The sequence below is a fragment of the Tasmannia lanceolata genome, unplaced genomic scaffold (genome assembly GCF_043159265.1).
Source record: "Tasmannia lanceolata isolate RefF3 unplaced genomic scaffold, GAP_Taslan_0.1 ptg000001l, whole genome shotgun sequence".
Lineage (NCBI taxonomy): Eukaryota > Viridiplantae > Streptophyta > Magnoliopsida > Canellales > Winteraceae > Tasmannia > Tasmannia lanceolata.
In genome coordinates this window covers 279,655-302,390 of record NW_027518678.1, presented here as the reverse complement: position 1 = coordinate 302,390, position 22,736 = coordinate 279,655, and the positions used below count along the sequence as shown (strand labels likewise).

At 39.1% G+C, this 22,736-nt stretch overlaps 1 protein-coding gene across 3 annotated transcripts; it reads left to right on the top strand.

The window, feature by feature from the left end:
• The first annotated feature begins 1,897 nt into the window (after positions 1-1,897).
• LOC143848690 (chloroplastic import inner membrane translocase subunit HP30-2-like) lies at positions 1,898-20,110 on the top strand. 3 transcript variants are annotated; one of them, XR_013235843.1, is made up of 8 exons: positions 1,898-2,249; positions 9,214-9,329; positions 14,296-14,422; positions 18,118-18,267; positions 18,386-18,447; positions 18,528-18,594; positions 19,364-19,504; positions 19,679-20,110. XR_013235843.1 is itself a non-coding variant. In XM_077357998.1 (6 exons), the coding sequence occupies exons 1-6, from the start codon at positions 1,974-1,976 to the stop codon at positions 18,556-18,558; spliced, it is 762 nt and encodes a 253-aa protein (XP_077214113.1). In that variant the 5' UTR covers positions 1,900-1,973; the 3' UTR covers positions 18,559-18,810. The 3 variants fall into 3 exon arrangements, 1 of the variants encoding a protein (XP_077214113.1); XR_013235697.1 differs by having other exon boundaries at positions 19,367-19,504; positions 19,679-20,109; XM_077357998.1 differs by lacking the exons at positions 19,364-19,504; positions 19,679-20,110 and having other exon boundaries at positions 1,900-2,249; positions 18,528-18,810.
• Positions 20,111-22,736: the final 2,626 nt, after the last annotated feature.

Genomic DNA, 22,736 nt, shown 5'->3' with positions numbered 1-22,736 from the left:
GACATGGTTTGACTAACTAAAGGAATAGCATAAAAAATATGCTACTTAATACATAGTTTCAAAACTCATCCATGTCATTGTCAACTCGCCTGAGTCAACTCCCTTTTACCTTTGGCCACCTTCTGTTTCAAGTCCACATTTTGCCCTACAAAATCCATCAAAGCTAGGGCTGCAACTCGAGCCGGGTTTTACCCGACCCGCATTGACCCGACCCGAAAATAACCTGGGTCGGGTTCAGGTTTCATGGGTTTCGGGTCGAGCCGGGTTTAGCATTCAAAAGCCCGCATGAATCTCGGGTCGAGCCGGGTTTGAAGGGGCCCGATCCGACCCGACCCGAGTTACATAAGTTATAGTATGTACATTTTTTCTATTGTTAGTTACAAGTTAAAAGTGAAAACCCACGCACGCACTGTTATTGTATGTGAGTGTAATTTCTGCTTCTATGAGTTGAGTTGATTCAAGCGTTTGATTCAGCATTGTTTGATTGTAATTACAACATTGTTTGATTACGGCATTGCTTGATTCAAGTGTAATGTGAGTGTAATTACATCATTGTTTGATTCAAGTGTAATGTGAGTATAACTTCTTCTATGAGTTGAGTTGCCTTGCCAAACAAGAATTTTCTTTAAAAAATTGCGTCAACGTGAAAAAACCCGACCCGACCCGACCCGACCCGAGATTTATCATGGGTAGGGCCGGGTTTGGGAATCGTGGGTTTTCCGAAAAAAAACCCAACCCGACCCGACCCGAGATATTTCTCGGGTAGGGTTGGGTTCTCCAAAACCCGACCCGCCCGACCCGAGTTGCAGCCCTAATCAAAGCTCCCTTGACTCTTTCAAGTCCACATTTTGCCCCACAAACCCATCAAAGCTCCTTTGATTCTACCGTCGTATCAACCTGAATACTTGATTGCACCGTACTGGGTCAACTATAATATTCTTTGGCCGCTTTAGGGTTAGCATCCGCGTTTTAAAACACTAGACTTAATATATTCATATTTCTATCTTTGAAGTCGAGTATTATTTGAGTTCAACTCATGGAATAAAAGAATAATCTCCTATAAATATGATCATTTTAGGTTCATATTTGTCCTTAAGAGAACGATAGTATGGGTACCTGCAAGGATGACATGCACAAGTCGAGAAATGATCCAAATATTTTTGTCAGGATTGAGTCTTCTTGCCCAATGGTCAAGGACTCAAGGCTTCGTTCTTCAACTTGGAGGCCGAAGGTTCAATCCCAGCTTATCAACCAAAAAAAGAAGGAAATTAAGTCTATGGAGATGGGTACTAACTGTTTTTTTTTTCGTGTATCTAAACGAGTCCTAGTACCACTTTGTCAAAATAAAATGAACTGGAAAGGGTTCATTTTAGATATGACTTGAAATAGTAATGAAGCAAGCATCTTTTGAGTAGTTTAGAAATATGTAGAACCAATGGGCAGTGCACATGGCTTGCCATAACTAGCTGTTCGAGTTAATATTCTGGTTTGGTTTACTTAGGTGGACCGACCGATCTGCTAGCATTCTAAAGTATCTACAAAACTATTGCATCTAGAGTATCTACAAAGCTAAGTTATAAGAAAACATTATAAAACAAATTGGATACCCCCACGTTTCTTTTAATCTATTTAACCATGGACAACCTTCCGGTATAAAAATAAAAATAAATAAATAAATTGTAATCAAGGAAATGGTTTTCTAGGAGATTAACAGGTAACACATGATTGGGTTGTTAATCTTGTGGGACCCATGAGTCAGATGATCTTAATCCCTTATCAAACCCTGTGTCGAGAAAATTCAATGGTAGATCGTTTGTAGATTTGTGACGCATTATGGACCCATCAGATAAACGATCCTCATCATTCTAGTGTAAGAGTGAATTTAGCCTGAACCCCAATTTCCCCAAACGCTTTAATCCATTTACAGCCAGCGGTAGGATAGGAAGAAGAGGTTGTTGTTGTTGTTTGGAGGCATGGAAGGGAGAGGGGGTGTGGTGAATAAGAGCATGCCTCCTCCTCCTCCGAACCCAATAGCCCAAGTGCAAACCCTGTTCAAGGAGTTGGAGAATGGGTTCAGGACGTGGCTTGCCAAACAGTCGTTGCCGGTGGAGGCCGCGGTGGTGACCGCCACCAGCGCCGCTCAGGGCGCCGCCATCGGAACCTTTATGGGAACCCTAACCCCCGACGTCTCACCTCCACTACAGCCCGCCCTCAATCCGCAAGCCATAGCTTCTCTCAAGCAAGCCCAGGTTAACAATTCCTTTACTCTAACTTCTCTTATTATTATTATTATTTTTTTTTTTTTGGTCTTCTTATGAGAATTTGAGAACATGGGTTATTCTTGGTTTTTGCTTTTATCTTTGAAGATGTAGAAGAAACAACAACAACAATGAAATGTCAGCTTGTTAGTTATTTGACCGTGGATTGTTTGCTACTTCTTGTCTCTCTGTTTCCCCCCTTTTTTCATGTAAATGCAGATATTTTATTTTTTTCCCTCTTGAATGATTGGATTAATGAGTTTATGATTCACAATTCCTCGGCTGTGGACAATTGAACATCCATCTCTTATTTAAGAATGGGATTGTTTTAGCGCCAATTTTAAATATTTTGTTACTGAGTGAATTTTGAGGGCATAGGTTCCTTTAACTGCATATCAATATCTAGTTTTAATATTCATCTTGGACAAAATGCATGAAATGAGACTGGTGATGTGGGTGAGTGACCTGTGTCAGATTCAACTTAAGTTGAGGATACAACCAGTAACTAGAATTGTACTTGACATTATTTTCTAATCACTTTGTAGATGTGCGTGAACAATTCACTGGTGAGGGGGTCATGTTGTTCCCTCCTGATTCTCTTAGCAAAGCCCTCAGTATCTTTTCAAGAGAATAAATGTGCACGGCCCGAGTATATAATTTTACTATCTCGTATAAAGTCCCAGCTCTCTCAATTTTGAGGGATTCTAAATCAGACATATGATTATGTCTCAATAGACTATTACAATGCGCTTCTTGAGGGGCCATGTTGTGCTCTCTCTATTCTTTTAGCAAAGCTCTCGGTATCTTTTCAAGAGAATAAATATGCACGGCCCGAGTATAGAATTTTACTATCCCGTATAAAGTCCCAGCTCTCTCAATTTCGAGGGATTCTAAATCAGACATATGATCATGTCACAATAGAGAATTACACTGCGCTTATTGATTGGAAACGCAAACATTTAGCAGAAGTGATATGTTCTAAGGCCAAAGCCATCTGATCCTTGTCAAACAGCCCTCATTTTTTTTCTAAACAAAAAATATTTCCATGTCAGTTACATATTGATGTGGTTATCAATAAATACCATAGTTATTCTTTAGTGCTATACTTAGTTATAAATTCCGTTCCGGTCGCCGTTCCGTTTTGGCTACCGGAACGGAACGTTTCGGTGTTCCGGTCGAAACTTTCCGTTCCGGTCAAAAAAAATAGTTAAAAATGCCCTCTGTAATTTTTTGGATTTTTTTTTTTTTATTTCGAATTTTTTGGAAAAAGACGAAAAATGCCCTCCCAACAACTATAAAACGGTCATAAAACGAGGGCAAATCTGTAAAATACACTCCCCAACAGCCTTAGTGGCATTTTTGTAATTTTTTTGAATTTTTTTCGAATTTTTTCGAATTTTTTTGAATTTTTCTGCATTTCCGGCCGGAACAGGGAATTCCGCCCATTCCGGCCGGAATTCCACCGGAAACCGGAATTCCGACCGGAACGACCGGAACGGACCGGAATTCCGGCCGGAACGGAAAATATGCCCATTCCGTTCCGGAATCCGGTCCGGAACCAGAATTCCGGTCCGTTCCGGCCGGAACGGAACGGAATTTATATCTATGGTGCTATATGTAGTTCTAATCTAGATTGTAGTTTGGTTTGGTTTCCAAAGAATAGTATAACGAGATTCTTTTGTTTCGGTCATTTGTATATGGTATGCATGTGTAATAGAGTTTGTTTCTTTACATTAAAAATAAAACAGTTTTGGAGCACTATTGCGGTAGTATTCTTTTTAAATATTTGTGTAGGAGTCACTACACCTAAGGGGTAAGAGTGGGGGCTTGCTTGATCTATTATCTTCAAAAGAGACCTTAAAGGGAGCAGTCAGATAGAGACATAGAGTCCTTTCTTAGGTTGTTTTTCCTACATGAAAGATCTTCTTCCTAAAGAGATTCGATTTAGAACTATTATATGTCAAAGGTCCAATATTTAAAGAATTTCAGAGGATTTCCCTAACTATGTCCGTGTCAACAAACAATTTGAAATACTATCACACCCACTTTTAGGTCTACATAGGGTTATTTTTTGTTGGGCTGTAGGACTAAAGCATTCTTACGATGGACCATCTAAATGGTTGGAGTCAACTCGTTCTTAGTATATACATCATGTGGTACTCATGTACACGGTTTTAATTGTCAGTTTGGACCCGAATGAAATAGAAGTATTCCGTGGAAGTCTATGGAAATCCTGTAAAATTCATAGAAGCTTATGAAAGTTCAAAGAAATAATGAAATTTTAAGATAGAACTTTAGGAAATGTTAGAATAAGCACAAAAACACACCTCAAAACCATCACATAAGCAAGACAACCATCCATAATGGTTTAGCAAGATCTAAGTTATAGAGAGCAACTATGGGTACATTCCTAGTAACTTGTCATCCGACGGACCATCTAAATAGTTGGACCCAACTCATTCTTAGTATATACATCATCTGGTACTCATGTACAAGGTTTTAATTGTCGGTTTGGACCCGAATGAAGTAGAAGTATTAGTAGAAGTCTATGGAAATCGTGTAAAATTCATAGAAGCTTATGAAAGTTCAAAGAAATATTGAAATTTTAAGGAGGAACTTTAGGAAATGCTAGAATAAGCACAAAGACACACCTCAAAACCATCACATAAGCAAGACAACCATCCATAATGGTTTAGCAAGATCTAAGTTATAGCGAGCAAGTATGGGTCCACTCCTAGTAACTTGTCCTCCAATGCCAGGTTCTAGTTTGGAAGAATGACAGTTTGGAGGGATATCATCAAGCAAAACTACAACTTCCAGATGGGGATATTGAAAGTTTATAAGGGTGACAGAATCAAGTTTTGCCACGACACCTGGTGCTGAGATAACCCTCCTTAGTGTCTCCTTCACTGACATTATATTGGTAGTTGTTGATAAGGATGCATTTGTTAAAGACTACTTCAACTGGGAGGGAGGTCGTATAGCATGGTCAAGGTCGTATATAGAAATTGATCGAGTGGCAGCACTCTTGGATCGGTTGTATTCCTGCTATATCAAGAAGAGTAGAAAGGATAAACAGGTTTGGATTTAGGACTTCTTAGGGATCTTCTCGATTGCTCTACCATCACATCTCTCGTTGCCCTCAATCCTCGCACTTGGTCAGAGTGTGGCACATCCTAGCCCTTCTTAGAGTTCGTGTCTTTGGGTGGACGGCCTTTCTAAACAGAATTCTCACAGCGAATCGCCACAATTTCCCTTTGTGCATTGAGGCAGGGGAGTCAGTGGCCCATATTTTTATTCATTGCAGGTATGCTAGAGCTATCTGGTGCCTTATTCTCAGGAGATTTGGGATAATGTAGGTCTTCCCCTCTAGTATGGCCGATCTTCTAGGTAGTTGGGCCTTGTCCTGTGGAAAAGCAAATGTAAAATCCTGTGAACCTATCTCTTCTAGCTACTATTTGGGTGATTTGGAAGGAAAGAAACAACAGAGTTTTTCGAATCTCTGCTAAAAGCCCGTTCTTTATGTATTCTAAAGTTATTTCTCTATGCATTTTCTGTGCAAAGTCTCTTCCGTGCTTTAGGTTCATCACTAGTACCGACTTATGGCGTCGATGGCAGGAGATTTGCTCTAGTGGAGAGCTTAGAGATCCTCCTCGCCCTAGGTGGTCGCCCCCTCACCTTAGTATGTTTAAGTTAAATTTTGATGGCTCCAATTTTGTTAGTCAAGGTCCATCCAGTGTTGGTGGGCTCCTTAGCGACGAGTAAGGATTAAGTGGGATTTTTCTGGTCCGATCGGCCGTGCAAACTCTAATGAAGCCGAGCTATGAGCAGTCCTTCATGGTATCAGGCTTGTGGATGAGAGTGTCATGCCAATCTTGGTGGTGGAGGGGGTCTCCCTCAATGTTATCAGGTGGTTGCTGGGGAGTCATACCCCTCCTTGGAGGTTCGCGCACCTGATGGATGAGATTCATGATCGAGGAGTCCGCCCTTGCTCAAGAGGGGGTTGGTAGGCCTCGTCTGGAGGTTTTTTTATTTTCTACCCTCTTGAGGCAGTGCAGCGTTATTATTTGTTTGTTCTCCCTTTACGTTCTTTGTGACCTTGTCACGGTCTTCTCAGTCGTGTCTGTATTTTTGCTCCTTGTCAATTTATCTTGCCATTCACAAAATATTGGTTTAACCAAATCAAACACCTAGTGACATGCCCTATTGCGCTTGTCGAGAATAGCAAAGCTCATTCTAAATATAATGTTTTGAAAGTTGATGATCACGCCATTTCTTTTACTTTTCACCGCACACATCTTATTAATGGAATGACATTAATATTTCATGGATATATGGGTTTTTTTTTGGTTATGTGGGTGCACCGCAAAGAACCAAACTTCAGACTTCGGTTCGGACTTCCACTTTGGTCCGCACGAAAGTCGACATGTGTCGGTGGAAGTTTAAAACCATGTTCATGACAGAATTCCATTCGCCACCAATTTATCTATTGTTCGATTAATTTTATCTTCTCCACTTTTCATATTCAGTATGTGATATGGTGCTTCATTTTTGTTCTATCAGAGGCGCATGCCAAAGGATCCTTTTACTATTTAGATGTCATATTCGGTTCACCCCCAACTTAAGAAATCAATTTTAACAATCTCCCCTAAAGTGTACGAGGGGAGCTTTGCTTCTGTATAGTATAGTTACTTGTGGCACACACATTTCAATGAGCCAGTCTAAAAACTGCATTGTTTGGACTACCACGTCTGTCTGATTAGAGCTGATGGGTCATTGTCTAAAATTGTATTGATTGAGACAATCCTAACTTTACGACTGAAGAACTTGTGCCTATTAAGTATGAGTTGTTAATTGTTTTAGGTGCAAACGTACAGGTTCACATAGTTTCTTGTAATGTAGGAGCAATATATGGGTCTTAAGCCCACAAAACAACATTGATTCCCGAATCAGCATAAACTTATCATAAATAGTCAAATATAACAATTATTTTTAAAGAAATGCTAAGCTTAAGAGTTCAACCATCAAAGAAACTAAATTCATCCAAATCATGTTCCATACAATAATTCTTCAAAAGTGACAACAACTATGTAATGAAAAAACTCAGATGTCAGTAAAATCTGTCCTAGAAAATCATATCTGAAATAAAATACTAACTATAACCCAAACAATGCTAATGGGGTAAGTAAATAAGGGGGTGGTTAAAGGATCAAGGTAGGATGTATGGTGAGAAGGGAAAGGCTGATTAGGTTAAATCGGGGTGTAAAAAGTGATAGAGAAAATTGCTTTGAGAGGCGGCTGTCAAGGAGGCTACCCTTGAAGGATCTTTTTCCAGGCTTGTTTCTAGTGACCATCTCGGTCATGGTCTTTCATTTTAGTAATAAAATTATCTATCATTGAAAAAAATGGAGAGTTGACTCCCTCCTTTTAGACACATCCAGAAGTGCAAATGATTTAGCAGATACTTGCAACGGAAGAAGTCGGCCTCATGGATCTTCGCATGGGGATTCCTTTCTCATTTTATAAATGAGGGTATTTTTTGTAGGGTGGACTATTTTTCTAATGTGACAATATTTTAGTCTGTGGCATGTTACAACAACTTTTGGCGTGGGGTCATTTCAACTCGGGGCTTGTGCTTTAAATTTCAAGAAGTATGTGTATGTGCTTGCGTGCGTGCAGGGATGTTGTTCGTGAGCTTGAGCTCGTCTATGCTTATATGAGCTTGAGTGCCCAAACGCATGGGTCCCCCATTTTTTGTGGTGATCCAAACCATTCATTTGCAAGGCCCCATCATAGATAGGGTGTGTACCAAAAATCAAGTCCATTGGATCATCCTAACCGCTCCAAAAGTGGAGGGCAAAAATGGGGAGATTTGTCGACAAACAGTGTCTGTCAATTTTCCCCTTCATTTTGGATGGGTTAGGATGATCCTATGGACCTGATTTTTGGTACACACCCTATCTACATAAAGTCCTTCCAAATGAATGCTTTGGATCACCCCAAAAAATGTGGAACCCATGTTTTTGTGGCACCCTAGCTCATATAAGATATATAAGCTCAAGCTCACAAACAGTTTTCCCATATATGCGTGCGCGCGCGTGTGTGTGTGTGTGTGTGTGTGTGTGTGTGTGTGTGTGTGTGTGTGTGTGTGTGTGTTTGTGTGTGTGTGTGTGTGTGTATATATATATATATATATATATATATATATATATATATAGAGAGAGAGAGAGAGAGAGAGAGAGAGAGAGATGGCGCATATAGCTTATATGCGCTTTGAGTGCACAAAACTCATGTGGGCCCACATTGCTAGGATGATCCAAAGCATTCATTTGAAAGGCCCTTACGTAGATAGGGTCTATACTAATCTGTCCATTTTGAGCTCCAAAAATGGATGGGTTAGGATGATCCTATGGAGCTGATTTTTTGTTGACTCCCTATCTATTTAAGGGCCTTTCAAAAGAATGCTTTGGATCATCGGAAAAATGTGGGCCACACTGTTTGTGCACTCAAGCGCATTTAAGCTTATATGCGCCTGAGCGCACAAACGTTTTTCTTATATATATATATATATATATATATATATATATATATATGATGCCCGACCGTCAAAATGTAAAAGGCGGAAGGAGACAAAACCTGCTGCCTTGGTTTTTTAACCAAGGAAAAGTAAAAAACGGTGCTTTCCCTTGGATTAAAAATCAAGGGAGAGAGGGTTTGTCTCTCTCCGCCCTTTATTTTGACGGTCGGGCATCATATAATTTCTCTCTCTCTCTCTCTCTCTCTCTCTCTCTCTCTCTCTCTCTCTCTCGCTCTCTCTCTCTCTCTCTCTCTCTCTCTCTCTCTCTCTCTCTCTCGCTCTCTCTCTCTCTCTCTCTCTCTCTCTATATATATATATATATATATATATATATTCCTTCTATTGTACATTTGAGTATCATTACTTTTTTAATTGCAGGCTCTTGCATATGGTCCCTTGGTGCAAGCCCGCAACTTTGCTGTCATGATTGGTGTAAATGCAGGGATATCTTGTATCATGAAGAGAGTAAGAGGAGTGGAGGATGTCCAAACTAGGTAGATGACTCGTAATTCTCCTATTATATTTTTCTCTTCCATTCAATTTGTCTTTTGTTTTTTGGGTACTGAAGTCGATTAAGGAAGGTCTAACCAGTTACACATAAGATGCTGGACAAAATTAGGTCTCATTACCTCTTTCATAGAAAAGGTGTTCATTGCCACTTGGGATGAGGGCATTGCCCATTCAACATGACTAATCCTTTAGTAGTCTGTAATAATTTGTTAACTTACCAACTTCTCCAAAAGCTTAAGCTGTTGGAGAAAGGCGTTATTTATCTTTTATACTTTAACACTCCCCCTCACGTGTGGCCCACTTGGCAAACACGTGGCAGATGTGGTCCCACTTTGGGCCGACCATCGCATGTGGATTTTTTGCTATCTGGGAGGCTTGAACTCGAGACCTTTGGCTCTGATACCATGTTAACTTGCCAACTTCTCCAAAAGCTTAAGCTGTTGGAGATGGCGTTATTTAATCTTTTATACTTTAACATAATTAAACTAAAGCTTTACATAAATGGAAGAAAATATTTTTAAAGAGAAAGGTTAACTAAAGTCTTGGATGGGAGTATACAGTGGATGGGAGAAAGGTTAACTAAAGTCTTTAGATGGGACAACAATCAAAACCAAAAATTGCTACTTATTGTTTCTAAATCTATTGTGTAGTGAAAGTCGTAGGAGTACAAAGATCTTCATTGGAGACTGTCCAAACATGAGATAACAATCAATGGAAAAATTACTATTAAAAAAAAAAAACAATCAATGCCAAACTTTGTCTTTTATTGCTTTGCTGTGTAAGTCTTGAGCTTTCAATTTTTCCAATAGAAAGACTTTGAACAGGAGAAATGGATGGTCTAGCATTTGTGACCCTTTCCATGATGGGGGTAACCTTAGAACAGTGATGTTTCCAGAATTGCATGGACTTCGTGGGGCTGTTTGATTGTAGGATAGGATAACCCATATAAGACCTTCTCCTGGATTGCCTTCAATTCATAGATAGGTTGTTCTGTATAAGATCTTTCCAATGCAATTTATGTCCCTATCCTTATTTGTTTGGGACAAATTATTATTCTGGGGTAGATCTTATCCTTGTCCAACAGTGGATAATTCATATCCTGGAATAGATCTTATCTAGGAGAACCTGTCTTACAATAAAACAGTCCTTTCAAATTAGTTACTTTTTATGTCTAGACACTACTCATGGTCTTCAGCATCTTGGTGTCTAGCATTTGTTTGAAGATATATAGTTGCGAAAAAAGCCATCTAGAGTTGCTTCCACCAGTTGAGATTTTATTGACTATCAAACTTGCTATCCCAGATTCTATGTATAACATGTCTCTTTCATCACTTGAGATTTTATCAAATATCAAACTTTGCTATCCCTAATTCTATGTATAACATGTGAACTGTGAAGCTTTGGCAGCTGGCTTGGCCCACTTGTTGATGGAAAATCACTAGGTGCAATATTGATGATGTGGGCATTGCATATGAAATCTTTATTTTATAAATTACAAGAACATAATTCAGTGACATGTACAAAAATAGGGAAGACTTCATGCGAAAACTGGATTTCACCCAAATGATATATTGCCTCCTGTTCAGAAATTTTACTTTGTGAATCAGAACTTTAGTTGTTCAGATGGCAGAGTTTACACCCAATGACTAAACCGGAGATATTTATACAGATTTTAGGTATTGGAAGCAATACTTGAATTATACAGCTTTCCCAAGTTATTCTCTATAGCTAATTGTTGGACTCGAAATTTTACAAAAAGGGTATAATAGTAAAATCCCTTATTAAAGTAAGAAGAGAGAGAGAAAAGGGTTGGTTACGCATCACGTTATTCCCTAAAGTAAAATGATAGGGAATGAAATAACTCTCGTGAAGGAAAGAGTGAGTCATCCAGTTTTCAAAAAGGAAGAAGTTACGTAACTCCCCACAAAAGAGGAAGTGGAGATCATGAAGATAAGGGGTGAGGCGGCAATTGCCAACCACTTCAAGAGAATTCTATAAATAGATAGAAGATCCTTTAGCAAAGAGATCGGATCTTCTGGGAGAAAAAGCTACTCAAAAGGAGAAACAGAAGAAAACGAAGAGAGAAAGGTGAGAAAAGATTTGGGGCTAACAATTTCTTTTTTTTCCTCTTTCTTTCTTTTGCAGATTTTCTTCGGCGAAGAAGACATTTCTCTTTCATGAGAAGGATGGAGAAAATTCCTTTAGAATCTCTTCCAGAGACTTTCTGAAGGTCCCTTTAGGATCTCTTCTCTGAGACTCCCTAAAGGGAGAAGACCTTTCTCTTCCGGGAGAAAGATGATAAAGACAGTGGTTTTCCCAAAAGAAAGAAGACATTTCTCCTTTGGGAGAGGAAGAAAATCCCCTTAGAATATTTTTCCAGAGACTTTCTAAAGATGATAAAGACGGCAGTTTCCCTCAAAAGATAAAGACGGTGGTTTCCCCAAGCGAAAGAAGACCTTTCTCCTTCTAGAGAAAAAAGAAAATCGCTTTAGAATCTCTTTCCAGATACTCTCTAAAGGTCCATTTAGGATCTCTTCCCAGAGACTCCCTAAAGGGAGAAAACCTTTCTCCTCTAGGAGAAGGATGATGAAGATGACAGTTCCCCAAATGGAAGATGAAGAAAGTTTAGGAAGATGAAAAAAGTCGTCAGTATAAAGAAATACCATCCGAAAGGATCTGTCAACAAAAATCAGATCTTTTTGAAAGATAATTAATTAAAAGTTGTATTTAGATAGGAAACCTCTTGATGGATAATCAGAGTTATTTTATTTCTTCAAGAAATGTAATTAACAGCCAATAAAGCCGGAAGTGTACGATCCCTACCTCAACTCAACTCAACTCAACAAAGCCTTTGTCCCAAACTAGTTGGGGTCGGCTAAATGAATCCTTTAGAAAAATTTCATGAAGCAGGTGAAAGGGATCTACCCAGCTCTAATACTGGCTCTAGTTAGGTTCTTGTACGTGGATCATTTTCTTCCATTCTATCCTATCCAAGGTCATGTTCTCTCTTATGTTCCTAGCTATCAAGTCTTTCCTCACTGTTTCTACCCAAGTTGTTTTTAGTCTGCCCCTACCTCTTTTTACTCCAATTTGGCACGAGTCGCCTCTTCTCACTGGAGCATCCAAAGGCTGGAGCATCCAAAGGCCTACATTGGATATGTCCAAACCATCTTAAGCGGTGCTCTCTCATCTTCTCCTCAATTGGTGCCACCCCCACCTTTTTACGAATGTCTTCATTTTTAATTCTATCTAACCTTATGTGGCCACACATCCATCTAAGCATTAACATCTCCGCTACACTCATCTTATGCATATGCTGCTTCTTAGTGGCCCAACATTCTGAGCCATACAGCATGGCTGGCCTCACAGCTATCTTATAAAACTTTCCCTTCAACTTGGTAGGGATTTTATGGTCGGCTAAATGAATCATTTAGAAAAAAAATTTCATGAAGAAGGTGAAAGGAATCTACCCGGCTCTAATCCTGGCTCTAGTTGGGTTCTGCTACATGGATCATTTTCTTCCATTCTATCCTATCCAAGGTCATGTTCTCTGTTACGTTCCTAGCTATCAAGTCTTTCCTCACTATTTCAACTCAAGTTGTTTTCGGTCTGCCCTTGCCTCTTTTTACCCCATCAACTTGGCACGAGTCGCCTCTTCTCACTGGAGCATCCAAAGGCCTACGTTGGATAAGTCCCTACCAAAATTAATTTTGGTACGATCCCTACCAATTAATAAAACCTCTTCTCGCAAGAGGGAAATTTGATCTCAATGCATTTTATGTGTGTGATTTTCTTTTTCATGCATATGAAATTTGTTGTGAACACTAACTGATACTGGTAAGCTCACTATATATTTGAAAATTTGGTAGTTTGGGCACCAAGACAAGTATTGCACATGACAGATTTGGCATTATTTATAGTTTCGTATCTGTCTTGTGAGAAGAGCAAGGGAAGCACACAACAATCCATGTAAAAAGATAGGATGGGGAATGCGGTACCCAACTTCCCAGGCCCTGCAGGGTGTGACGCTATTTTTGTCAGATTACTAGAGACTACGAACAATATGGCATCTGTCTGTATCACCCTCTTAACTTTATACAATATTTTAATAGTATATTGCTTTTTTTTCGATGATCTATACACTTTCTGTATCTTGTGCTTTAATGAAATAATACTTGCTTGATAATGTGACAATTAATATACTTGTATATGATAATGTAACTATTAATGCGAAGAGATGACTGTACAAACAGGTTAGATTCCCATGTTTCAACAGCTGCTCTGCCTGACCCCTTATGCCCTTCTCCAACCATGGTCCACAACATTTTGTCCATGTATAGCACGCCAGTCACTTGAATAAACCTATAGGCCAGTTCAGAACCAGTATCAGAACGAAGATCCTCCTAGTTTTTTGCAGCACAACATAAATTTTTGTGTTTGTAATGGGTTAAAGAAACAAGTCGGTCGATAGATCATGGATCACCTGCGACTCAGAACCAATCTTAGCAAGAATCTTCTCTCGCGGTGCCCGCCCCCGCTCCCGCCCCCGCATCCCGTGCACAGTTGAAGTTGTTCCTTCGTACTGTGCACAAGGACAACGGCAATTGGGGTTTGGAGGCCTCTACTTGTTGGGTTCAGGCATTTGAGTTGGAGAAGTGTCTCCATGTGTGCTATTCATCTACATAGTGTTGAAGTCCTGTTCCGCAGAGACTGCTGGACATAATGAATTAATGTTTCAATAATTTTATTGCATGGAATTAATTACTATCTACTGCTCCTTTCAATAATATATGTCTGTGTGTGTGTGTGAGACACTGTGTGTGTGTGTGTGTGTTCAGGGTCACCAAGTATTCCCTGTAGTTTAGAATTTACACTGGTGAAATTTAACTTTGTCAGCTTAATTTCTTTTTATTAAACTCATATAATTGCTTCATAATATTATTATTGCAGTATGGTGGCAGCTTTTGGTTCAGGAGCCATGTTTTCACTAGTCAGTGGCATGGGAGGGCCGAATCAGGCAGCCAATGTCATCACATCAGGACTTTTCTTTGCACTTGTTCAAGGTGGCATTTTTAAGGTCAGCATTGTGCAATCGCATTTCCAAGTTTCAAAAAACATAATTTAGCATCGCAAGTCTGAATGTGTCTTCTTTTATATTTTCAGAGAGGGCCTGAACTCTTCCTTCAAAGAGGTCCATCCCCTCTAGTAAACCTGCTTTAGATGGGAGCTTAGATGGTGCTCCTCCTGCTGAGGAAGAGCCCCCAAGAGTGGGGCTCTTTTCATCCTCGTCTGGCCTAAATCTTCTAGCCTGAGACTAGAGCCTTGGTAAACATTGGCACAACTCGTAACTTTGTATCGAAGGAGGCCCAAGCCATTAGGACTTCAACTTGCAAAGGAGACTACATCAAAAAAGAGGTTAGAACAAGCTCCCGAAGATGAAGGGTGACTGGAAATGCTTCAATTGCAAATACCTTAACTTTAGATGGAGAAACAAGTGTCGGTTCTGCAATACTGGAAAAGATTATGGGAGATTTTGGAGACCTAAATAGGAGGAATGTTCTGGGGGACAGTGGCCGGACTCGGGGGTATCACAATCAGCTCCATAAATGGGATTTCGACTCTCACCATCTCAGGCAATGAGGTGGTGGAGCGAAGTAACCTTTTAAAATCTTGCTTGGTTGGGAGACCATTGAACGACAAATGGAGTCTCTTGGACATTTGGAACTGAGCTAGGTTTCATTGGAAAATCCCATCCCTTCCAAAACCAGGGATTTTTGGGCATAACCAGATACTATTTATGTTTACCAGTGCAAGGATGGCATCCAAAGTTTTGGAGATGAATACAAATGCTTGTGGATCCTTTCTCTCCGCTATTTCAGCGTGGAGCCCGGTTATTAAACATGAGAAAAAGGCGGTCTGGATTAATTTCTCAGGAATCCCTCTCCATGTATGGGCGTCTTCAACGGTAGAGGCTTTGCGTGGGTTATTTGGAAAAGTTTTAAGAGTTAAATTGGATGGAATGACTGTGGCTTCGGCACTGATCCTCCCCTTGGATATAATCAAAATAGGATCTTTTGTCCATATTCGGGTTCAGGAAACCGTTTTTAGAATTGAAGTAGATCTTCGGGACATCAAATCCCTCCAATCGAAGTTACCCTTTCAGGTTCCATCCTTATCTGAGCCCATGGCCATGGAGCCGGTAAAGTTGGCCGTTCGAGAAACCTTAGGGGAGTGTAGGCGTTCCAGTAAGCAATCCAATGTTGACGAGTTAGGAAATCGGTTTGAGATTGTTGGATCAGGATCAACTCAGTTGAGTAAACTCGGAGACACTCCTTTGCAAGGATACAATCAGTTTTTGAATTCCAAAATTCAAAACATAGAGTCAGTCCGAAGTGGATATGATGAAGCTTTAGCTGATGTCAAGGCCAGAAATCGCTGTGCGAATGTCACCTCCATCTTGAAAAATCGAAAAAGCAATAAAGTACAGAAACTGCTACAAAATCTTTTATGTAATCTCTTGGGTCATGACTCTATCCCCCCTAAGCTTCCAAAGTTAGGCTTTTCCCGCACGTGTCAGTACTTAAAGATTTTGATGGGATGCCAAGCTTGGAGAAAAGGCCTCTCTCTCCAGGTGTAGCTTCCGTGGGTATTTTCGAAAACATATTTTATAGCCAAATTTAAGCTAGATGCATGTAAGGTTAGTTTTCTTGAGAAGGGTGTTCGAGGTGAGGAATGAATATTACCTCTTTTTTCTCATTTAGGTTGTTCCAGCCGCCAACTATTGGCGGTGGGCTCTTATACCTAGCTCCAGGTGTATTGTTAAGTCTCCTTGATTGCTTTTTAAGTCAAGGTTTAATAGGTAAGGTTTTAGGCAACCTTAGGCTGAGAATTTTAGGGGTGAATTTTGGGCTTTGCTCTCTAAGGTGACTTTTGAACAAAGAAAAGAGGAATGAATGATGAAGAGCCTCTTGAATCGTGCCCTGGTAATTGAGGACGCAATTTTTTTTTAGAATTAATGGTGTTGCACTCCATTATTGACAAGATGAGAGGAATGACTTACGTTGATGAAGAGGCAATTGGCAATTTTTTCCTCAACTGCATTGGTCGCCGACCAGAGGATAGAAGGCATCGAAGCAACGTTTGGCACGCCGTTAGGGATACGGCCCCAGCCATAGTACAAAACATGATTGAATCACGCTCATCCCCTGGATTTCTGGAAAGGTCAGTGGGAGAAGACGAAGAGTTTTTTCCTTCCTCTTTTCTTCAGGGATTTCTGGATGGGCTTCAAAAGGCTTCGCGCTAAATGAAGGAAAGGATTTTAAGATCTTTGTTGAAGATCACAAAGTTTGGTATTTTGTTTTGCCTGGTAATTTGAAGGGAAGATAAGGGGGAATAGGTTTGGTTCTTTTGTTACTACCTGGAGTTATCTCCTAGGCCTTCATACGATGTAATTTCATGGGGGCCTCCTGGTCCCTTTCTTATGTAATTCTCGTATAATCTATCAATATCTTTTGTCATCTTTCAAAAAAAAAGTTTCAAAAAACATAATTGAATGCATTTTTTTTTTATTCATTAATATCTCGATTATTGGCCTGGACAATGAATTTCACCTGTTTATAATCTACTCAGTCTCTTTCTAAAGCCAGGGATTGCTCTTCATAAATAATTCCAGTCAAGGCTCTAATTCCAGTTAAACTTGTATTTTACATTTAAACATGAATTTTTCCTTAATGTTATTTCAATTTACATTTTTCCTATACGATATATAAGCGGAAATAGTGCTTAGGTCGGCATATTTCATGAATTTTTCCTAAACGATAATTCAATTTACAATTATAATTTCTAGCATTTCCCAGATTAAACCCGTATTTTACATTTAAACATAAGTTTGACAAATAATTCGTCAATTTCTCATATTATTTGATTCAAAATTGCTGAAAATACGTTGTAGTAAAAACTGAACTCACATCCTAAACTAGCAAACGCATGCACTTAGCCATCCTTCCATGATTTTTGTTGTGTTGTATTGTGAAGAATAAGTATATATGTATATATAATAGACATGTTGTGAATAGAAAAACACCTGCCATTTCTCTGAATTTTTCACAAAGAGTTCTGAAGCATTTCCCATATTTTCAGATAAGTTGCCTTGCTGAATTATTCCCGAATCCAAGCTTTGTAACTGTGGTTGTGCTTAATATATGATGTTCTGTTATGTGTGAATTATCACTACCCAGTCATTTTATTATTATCAAAGAAAAATGATCCTTACATTTGAGAGGGCTCTAGGTCCAAGGGCCAGCCCAGCAAGACTATTGGTTCCTGTCCTCAATAACAAGTAATATGAAGCTCCCTGGCTCTGTTTCTTCTCTTTTTTTTCCCTGGCTCTTTTTCTTTTACACCCTTAATCAGCTTTTGTATGTATGTCCTACTTTTCTACTTTTTGGCACCTCGGATGTTTCAACAGTAGTTTAACTTGGGCTTATTTGGATGATTTTTTAAATAGGCATTCCTGCAATTTTCAACAATACCTACATTTAATTTTGGCATGCATTTCTGTAAAACCTCAATCTAGAACTCGAAGAGTGGCATTAGCATTCTTGAAAATTGTATTACTTGCGAAGGTGCTTTATATCTTAATTATTATAAACTTTGAGCCCCCCTTTCTTTTACAATCTGATCTGTTGCTCTCAGATCCTCTCGAATCATCCAATTGGCAAACTTAAATTAATGATATCCATATGAAAATTGATTCTCTTTTCGGTTGCACAGCTCGGTCAGAATTTCTCTCAGCCACCTGCAGAAGACATGTTTTATGCCAGAGCTAGATGCATGCTGACTAGCCTTGGCCTTCAAAACTATGACAAGAACTTCAAGAACGGGCTGCTGACAGACTCTCCTTTACCACTGCTTACAGATAGTTAAGTGAAACTCTCCTTGTTTCGTTTAGTCTTTTACCATGTAGAATAATCCGAGTTCTTTACCAGTCACAAAGAGAAGGCAAAGCTGAGATCTTTTATCTGCCTTGATCTGTTTCAGTGCTCTCAGAGAAGTGAAAATCCTACCTGGACCTAGGCTTCTCATTCTCGATCACATTCAAAGGTGGGGCATGCATCCTATATCTGTTACTCCTGCTTAATCTTTTTCCCTTTTGATTTTTGTTGACTGTTCTGCATCCTCAGGGACCCAGAGCTGTCAAAAGAAAGGCGGTGAAAAGCTTCTGGTCCTACTTACCTTGTTCACATCTGGGTTTGTTTTCCATCAACTATTATTTTGTATTGAGAAATCTTTAACATTTTATCCGATTGCTCGCAAACTAAAACGCAACCCTGAAGCCTGGATGGGAACAATTCAAATCCTAACTTTGGCTTCAAACAATTCAGTAGTTCCTAACTTCCTATTGCTATATGGTAAATATTTCAGCTTAAAAATCATTCAAAAAACAATATTTCAGCCTAAACGAAATTCCGTACTTCATTATATATGTAGCAGGACTCCTTTCTCCGATGAAGAACAACAAAAACTTGGAAAAAACAATATTAGAAAACTTGGTTTCTCTATTCTGGTACTTAGCATTTGGCCTCCTTGAGGCCATATGCAAAGTATAGAAATGTCGGATCAGTGGAGCCTTCTTTCCGGTATCCAAATACCATGGTCCTGTCATCATGAATGCTCTCGCCAATGAAGCTGAAAATTTCAAAAACACAATGACTAGATTTAGTTACCGCAAAGCCTGATTTATTAATAGAAACCAGACTCTACAAGGAAAATACTTACAATTGAAGGCCCTTTAGCATGCAAAGCAAGTACTTAGTTGCACCCTCGTTGTTCTTGAACCTTTCCTGTTTTCCCTCTGATCACTTGGGTGTAAGAAGCTCAATGTAGCGCTTGACATATGACGAGAACTGCTTCCCAACACATGAGATCAAACACTTCTAATCAATCCCTACACTACAAACAAAATCAAGCAGCGTAGGGAAAATGGTTGATTTATTGTTTCTGTTGTTATTGATTATAGCAGATAAGTGTCTGCAAATGTCGACCACTTTAACTGCTTGGTCATCAACACCTCTGTCTTCAGCTCCTTCTCCAAATGGGTTTGAACCAACATTTACATCTATGGACTATGGCTACTTGGACAACCCACTTCTTATTAAAGGTACACTTGTAAATTGCAAATCCAAAATATATTGACACAGCTTGTTTGTTTGTGCTCACTCTTAGATCTATAGAAAGCAGAACAGGAATGAATAGATATATCCTACATTAGAAGTGAACACAGACCTTTTCTTGAATCTCCTATAACATCCCATTTTTGGATTTCTTTGAACAGAAACGAATCCGACAGACGCGCGTCACCTGAGATGGCTTATGATTTGTTCATCCTTTGTGTAGCTTATGATTTCCCAATCGGCCAAGTTATATCAATATGTAGACAGATGGGCCTTCAATCCACAACCTGCCCAAAATGCAGCAGCATTTCCGTTCTCTCGTGGTGATGTGTAACAGAATTTTGATAAAAACCGTTCTGAGACAAAGCTTCTTTTTTTTAAAAAAAATAAAATAAAAACAAGTGCCGTATCCATCATCACAAAACATGGTGTGCGGTAGAAAACCATAGATAGAATATTCAGTGTATGATGATAATAGAAATGGCACTGAGATTAGACATGCCACTATATCCGTTTGTCTTAGGCGTGAATAGCGACTCAGATAAAGACAAATGACATAGATGGCCCGCTTGTTTCAGAAAAGATGGTTTAGTTAGTGCTTTTTTTACAGCTCGTGTGATTACCATTCTTCAACGGTTCAACCAACGTACCTCATTCTGTACGTGGACAGGTGGAAAGGTATTTCTCTTCGGAAAGCCTGTTCCTTTACATTTTGTTTCTTAGAAAAGTATTTCTCTGGTTTTGATGATTGTTACCCGAATAATAAAATTAAATACATCCTTTATGGTTAATTGGGCCCACATGTATGCTAATGACTTGCATATTAGTCATACAGAGATGGCATCATATCAATGAGATTTGCTAGGCAATTTCACAGAGAGCCATTTCGCTTTTCACTTTTGCAAGAAAGAACATGCGCCTCGTATAGAATTGAGCACGTGGGGCTGTTCTTTCCTGCAAATGTGAGCTGCGACATGGCTTTCCACAAAATTGCCCAGCAAATCCCAACAAAAAATAATAATGAACCTTACACATCAGTTAACCAACATATAAATTAAGGAATTGCTAGCGTCTATTGCAAAAGGCTTTTCGGACCAAAAGACAATAGACCTGACCAGCCACCTAGTGAATGATGTTTGTCTTCATTCATGAGGTGGCTGGCCTGATGCATGAAAAGCCTTTTGCGATGGAGCTCAGCAAATCCCATAAAGTAATTAGTTGTATACTAGTGGAACTCCATAGAACCAAAAGACAATAGACCTCACACATATACTAGTCAATGATCTGCTAGTATGCATAATATGTAGGTCTTATTGCCCGAAAATTAATCAGACCCATGTGTATGGCAATTAGTTATATATTAGCGTGTCTACATTGAGGGCCTGCTGACCAAAAAAGTATGGACCCCATGTATGGTAATCACTCCCCTAATTTATTAGTCGGGCTACGTTGAAGGGCTCACCAAATATCTCCTCTGTGAGCCTCACCAGTAACTCATTACTCTACCTATTAGTAGATTATTGATCCGTAAAATGTGGTTTCCATAAATAGTCCTAACTTTGCCTACACCCTGCCATCCGAAAGGTTAGGATCCTCGTGTGGTCACTGTTTTTTGGGGGACAGCCTATCAACATTGGGGATTGAAAAAAGGAATGGTTTATAGATCATACATTCATGCCGGGACCACTGTACTTTAATCATACAAATTCTCCAATATTTAAAAAAAATTGGTAAATAGCCACAAATAACAAGAGAGCAAATTTAGGCCCAAGTCTATCAAGCAAGGCCCAACAGGTTAGTAAATAACGGATCATTATGTTCCGATATGGATGTCCCTTAATGATCCCTTTGAAACATTGAACAAATTAGAGAATGAAATGCTATGTCGGGGCTTGAAAGGTTACTCAAATTGGACAACCTTTCCTAAATTTTACGTTGTTGGGAGTTCTTTGGTGGCTGTGACATAGAAGTTGGTAAGGTCATATAATTCTAGTGCTTTCCGTTCAGTTTTTGGCATGAATTTCAGTGCTAACCGAAACTGAAATTTCCACTGAAATCCCAAAATTTTGGCCAAAATTTGGTAGAAAGGCGTGAGATGTTGGTTTTCGGCTGAAATTCTGTAAACAAATTTTTAAAAAAATAATATTTTAACTAAAATTTCTCTGAAATTTCGGCCGAAATTTGGTACATTTCGGCCATTTCGGCCATTTCGGTTTCGGTCTTGACCAGATCTCGGTCGAAATTTAAAGCCTTGACTATGCCAACCCGCAATAGTAGAGAAGATATATTGATTCAAGTTTTGTTGTCTATTTTAATGCATGAAAAATTGAATCCAAATGCTGGATCCATGTGCTGTTTTTCTCCTAGTTAAAACTTCTAAAGCAACAATTTGACATGCAAACCATTTAATCTAAAAGCCTAAAACTAGGTTCTCAATAATTTTTAACTTTTATTTTGGATTTTTGGCAAGGAACCTTTTTGTATGCCATTTGACAAGGTTCAGCACATCACAGTTTATTAGAATGTTAAAATGTTTGTTTATCTTTTATTACTGAAAATTATAGATTCTTTACTTGGTCCTGATAAATGGCATCAGAGATTAGTATAATTGATTGGAGAATCCATGTTACTTAACTGGAAAAGCTTGAGCTGAGGATATATATTGGCATGTGCTCTCACCGCCTGAGCGCTTCCTCTGGAGACGCCTTTTCTCTGCATTTTCTTTACTAAACTCTACTGTCACTCACAAAAGGATTTAACTCTAGAACTGAACCTTGCTTAAAAGGCAAAATTGTCTAATTTTGTTCTTCAGATTTTCATAATTTGGGGAGGGAAATTTGAATTTTTTATGGGGTTCTACCACCTACCAAATTCATTAAGAAAAACAGGACCACAATAAAACTCAGTAGATTTCCTTTGACATGATCTTTGAGTGTTTTCATCATTTTAGTAAGAATAACGGAACATAAAGCATGTACAAGTATGAACTTTGCACACGCAGCTGTGTTCAAAAGCAGCATGCACCGGTTCAGCCAAAAATTGCACTTAGAGGTAAATTCTACAACTGTCACTCATAAAAGGATTTAACTCTAGAGCTGTACCTTGCTTAAAAGGCGAAAAAGCCTAATTTTGTTCTTCAAATTTTCATATTTTGGGGAGGGAAATTTGAAATTTTGATGGGGTTCTCCTACCTATCAAATTCATTGAGACAACAGGACC

What these genes read in the sequence shown, in the direction of transcription:
- LOC143848690 (XM_077357998.1), top strand. Translation starts at nt 1,974, where the DNA reads ATGGAAGGGAGAGGGGGTGTGGTGAATAAGAGCATGCCTCCTCCTCCT. An exon ending in CTTCTCTCAAGCAAGCCCAG is followed by an intron (nt 2,250 to 9,213) that starts GTTAACAATTCC and finishes TTTTAATTGCAG; the next exon opens with GCTCTTGCATATGGTCCCTT. An exon ending in ATTCTCGATCACATTCAAAG is followed by an intron (nt 18,448 to 18,527) that starts GTGGGGCATGCA and finishes CTGCATCCTCAG; the next exon opens with GGACCCAGAGCTGTCAAAAG.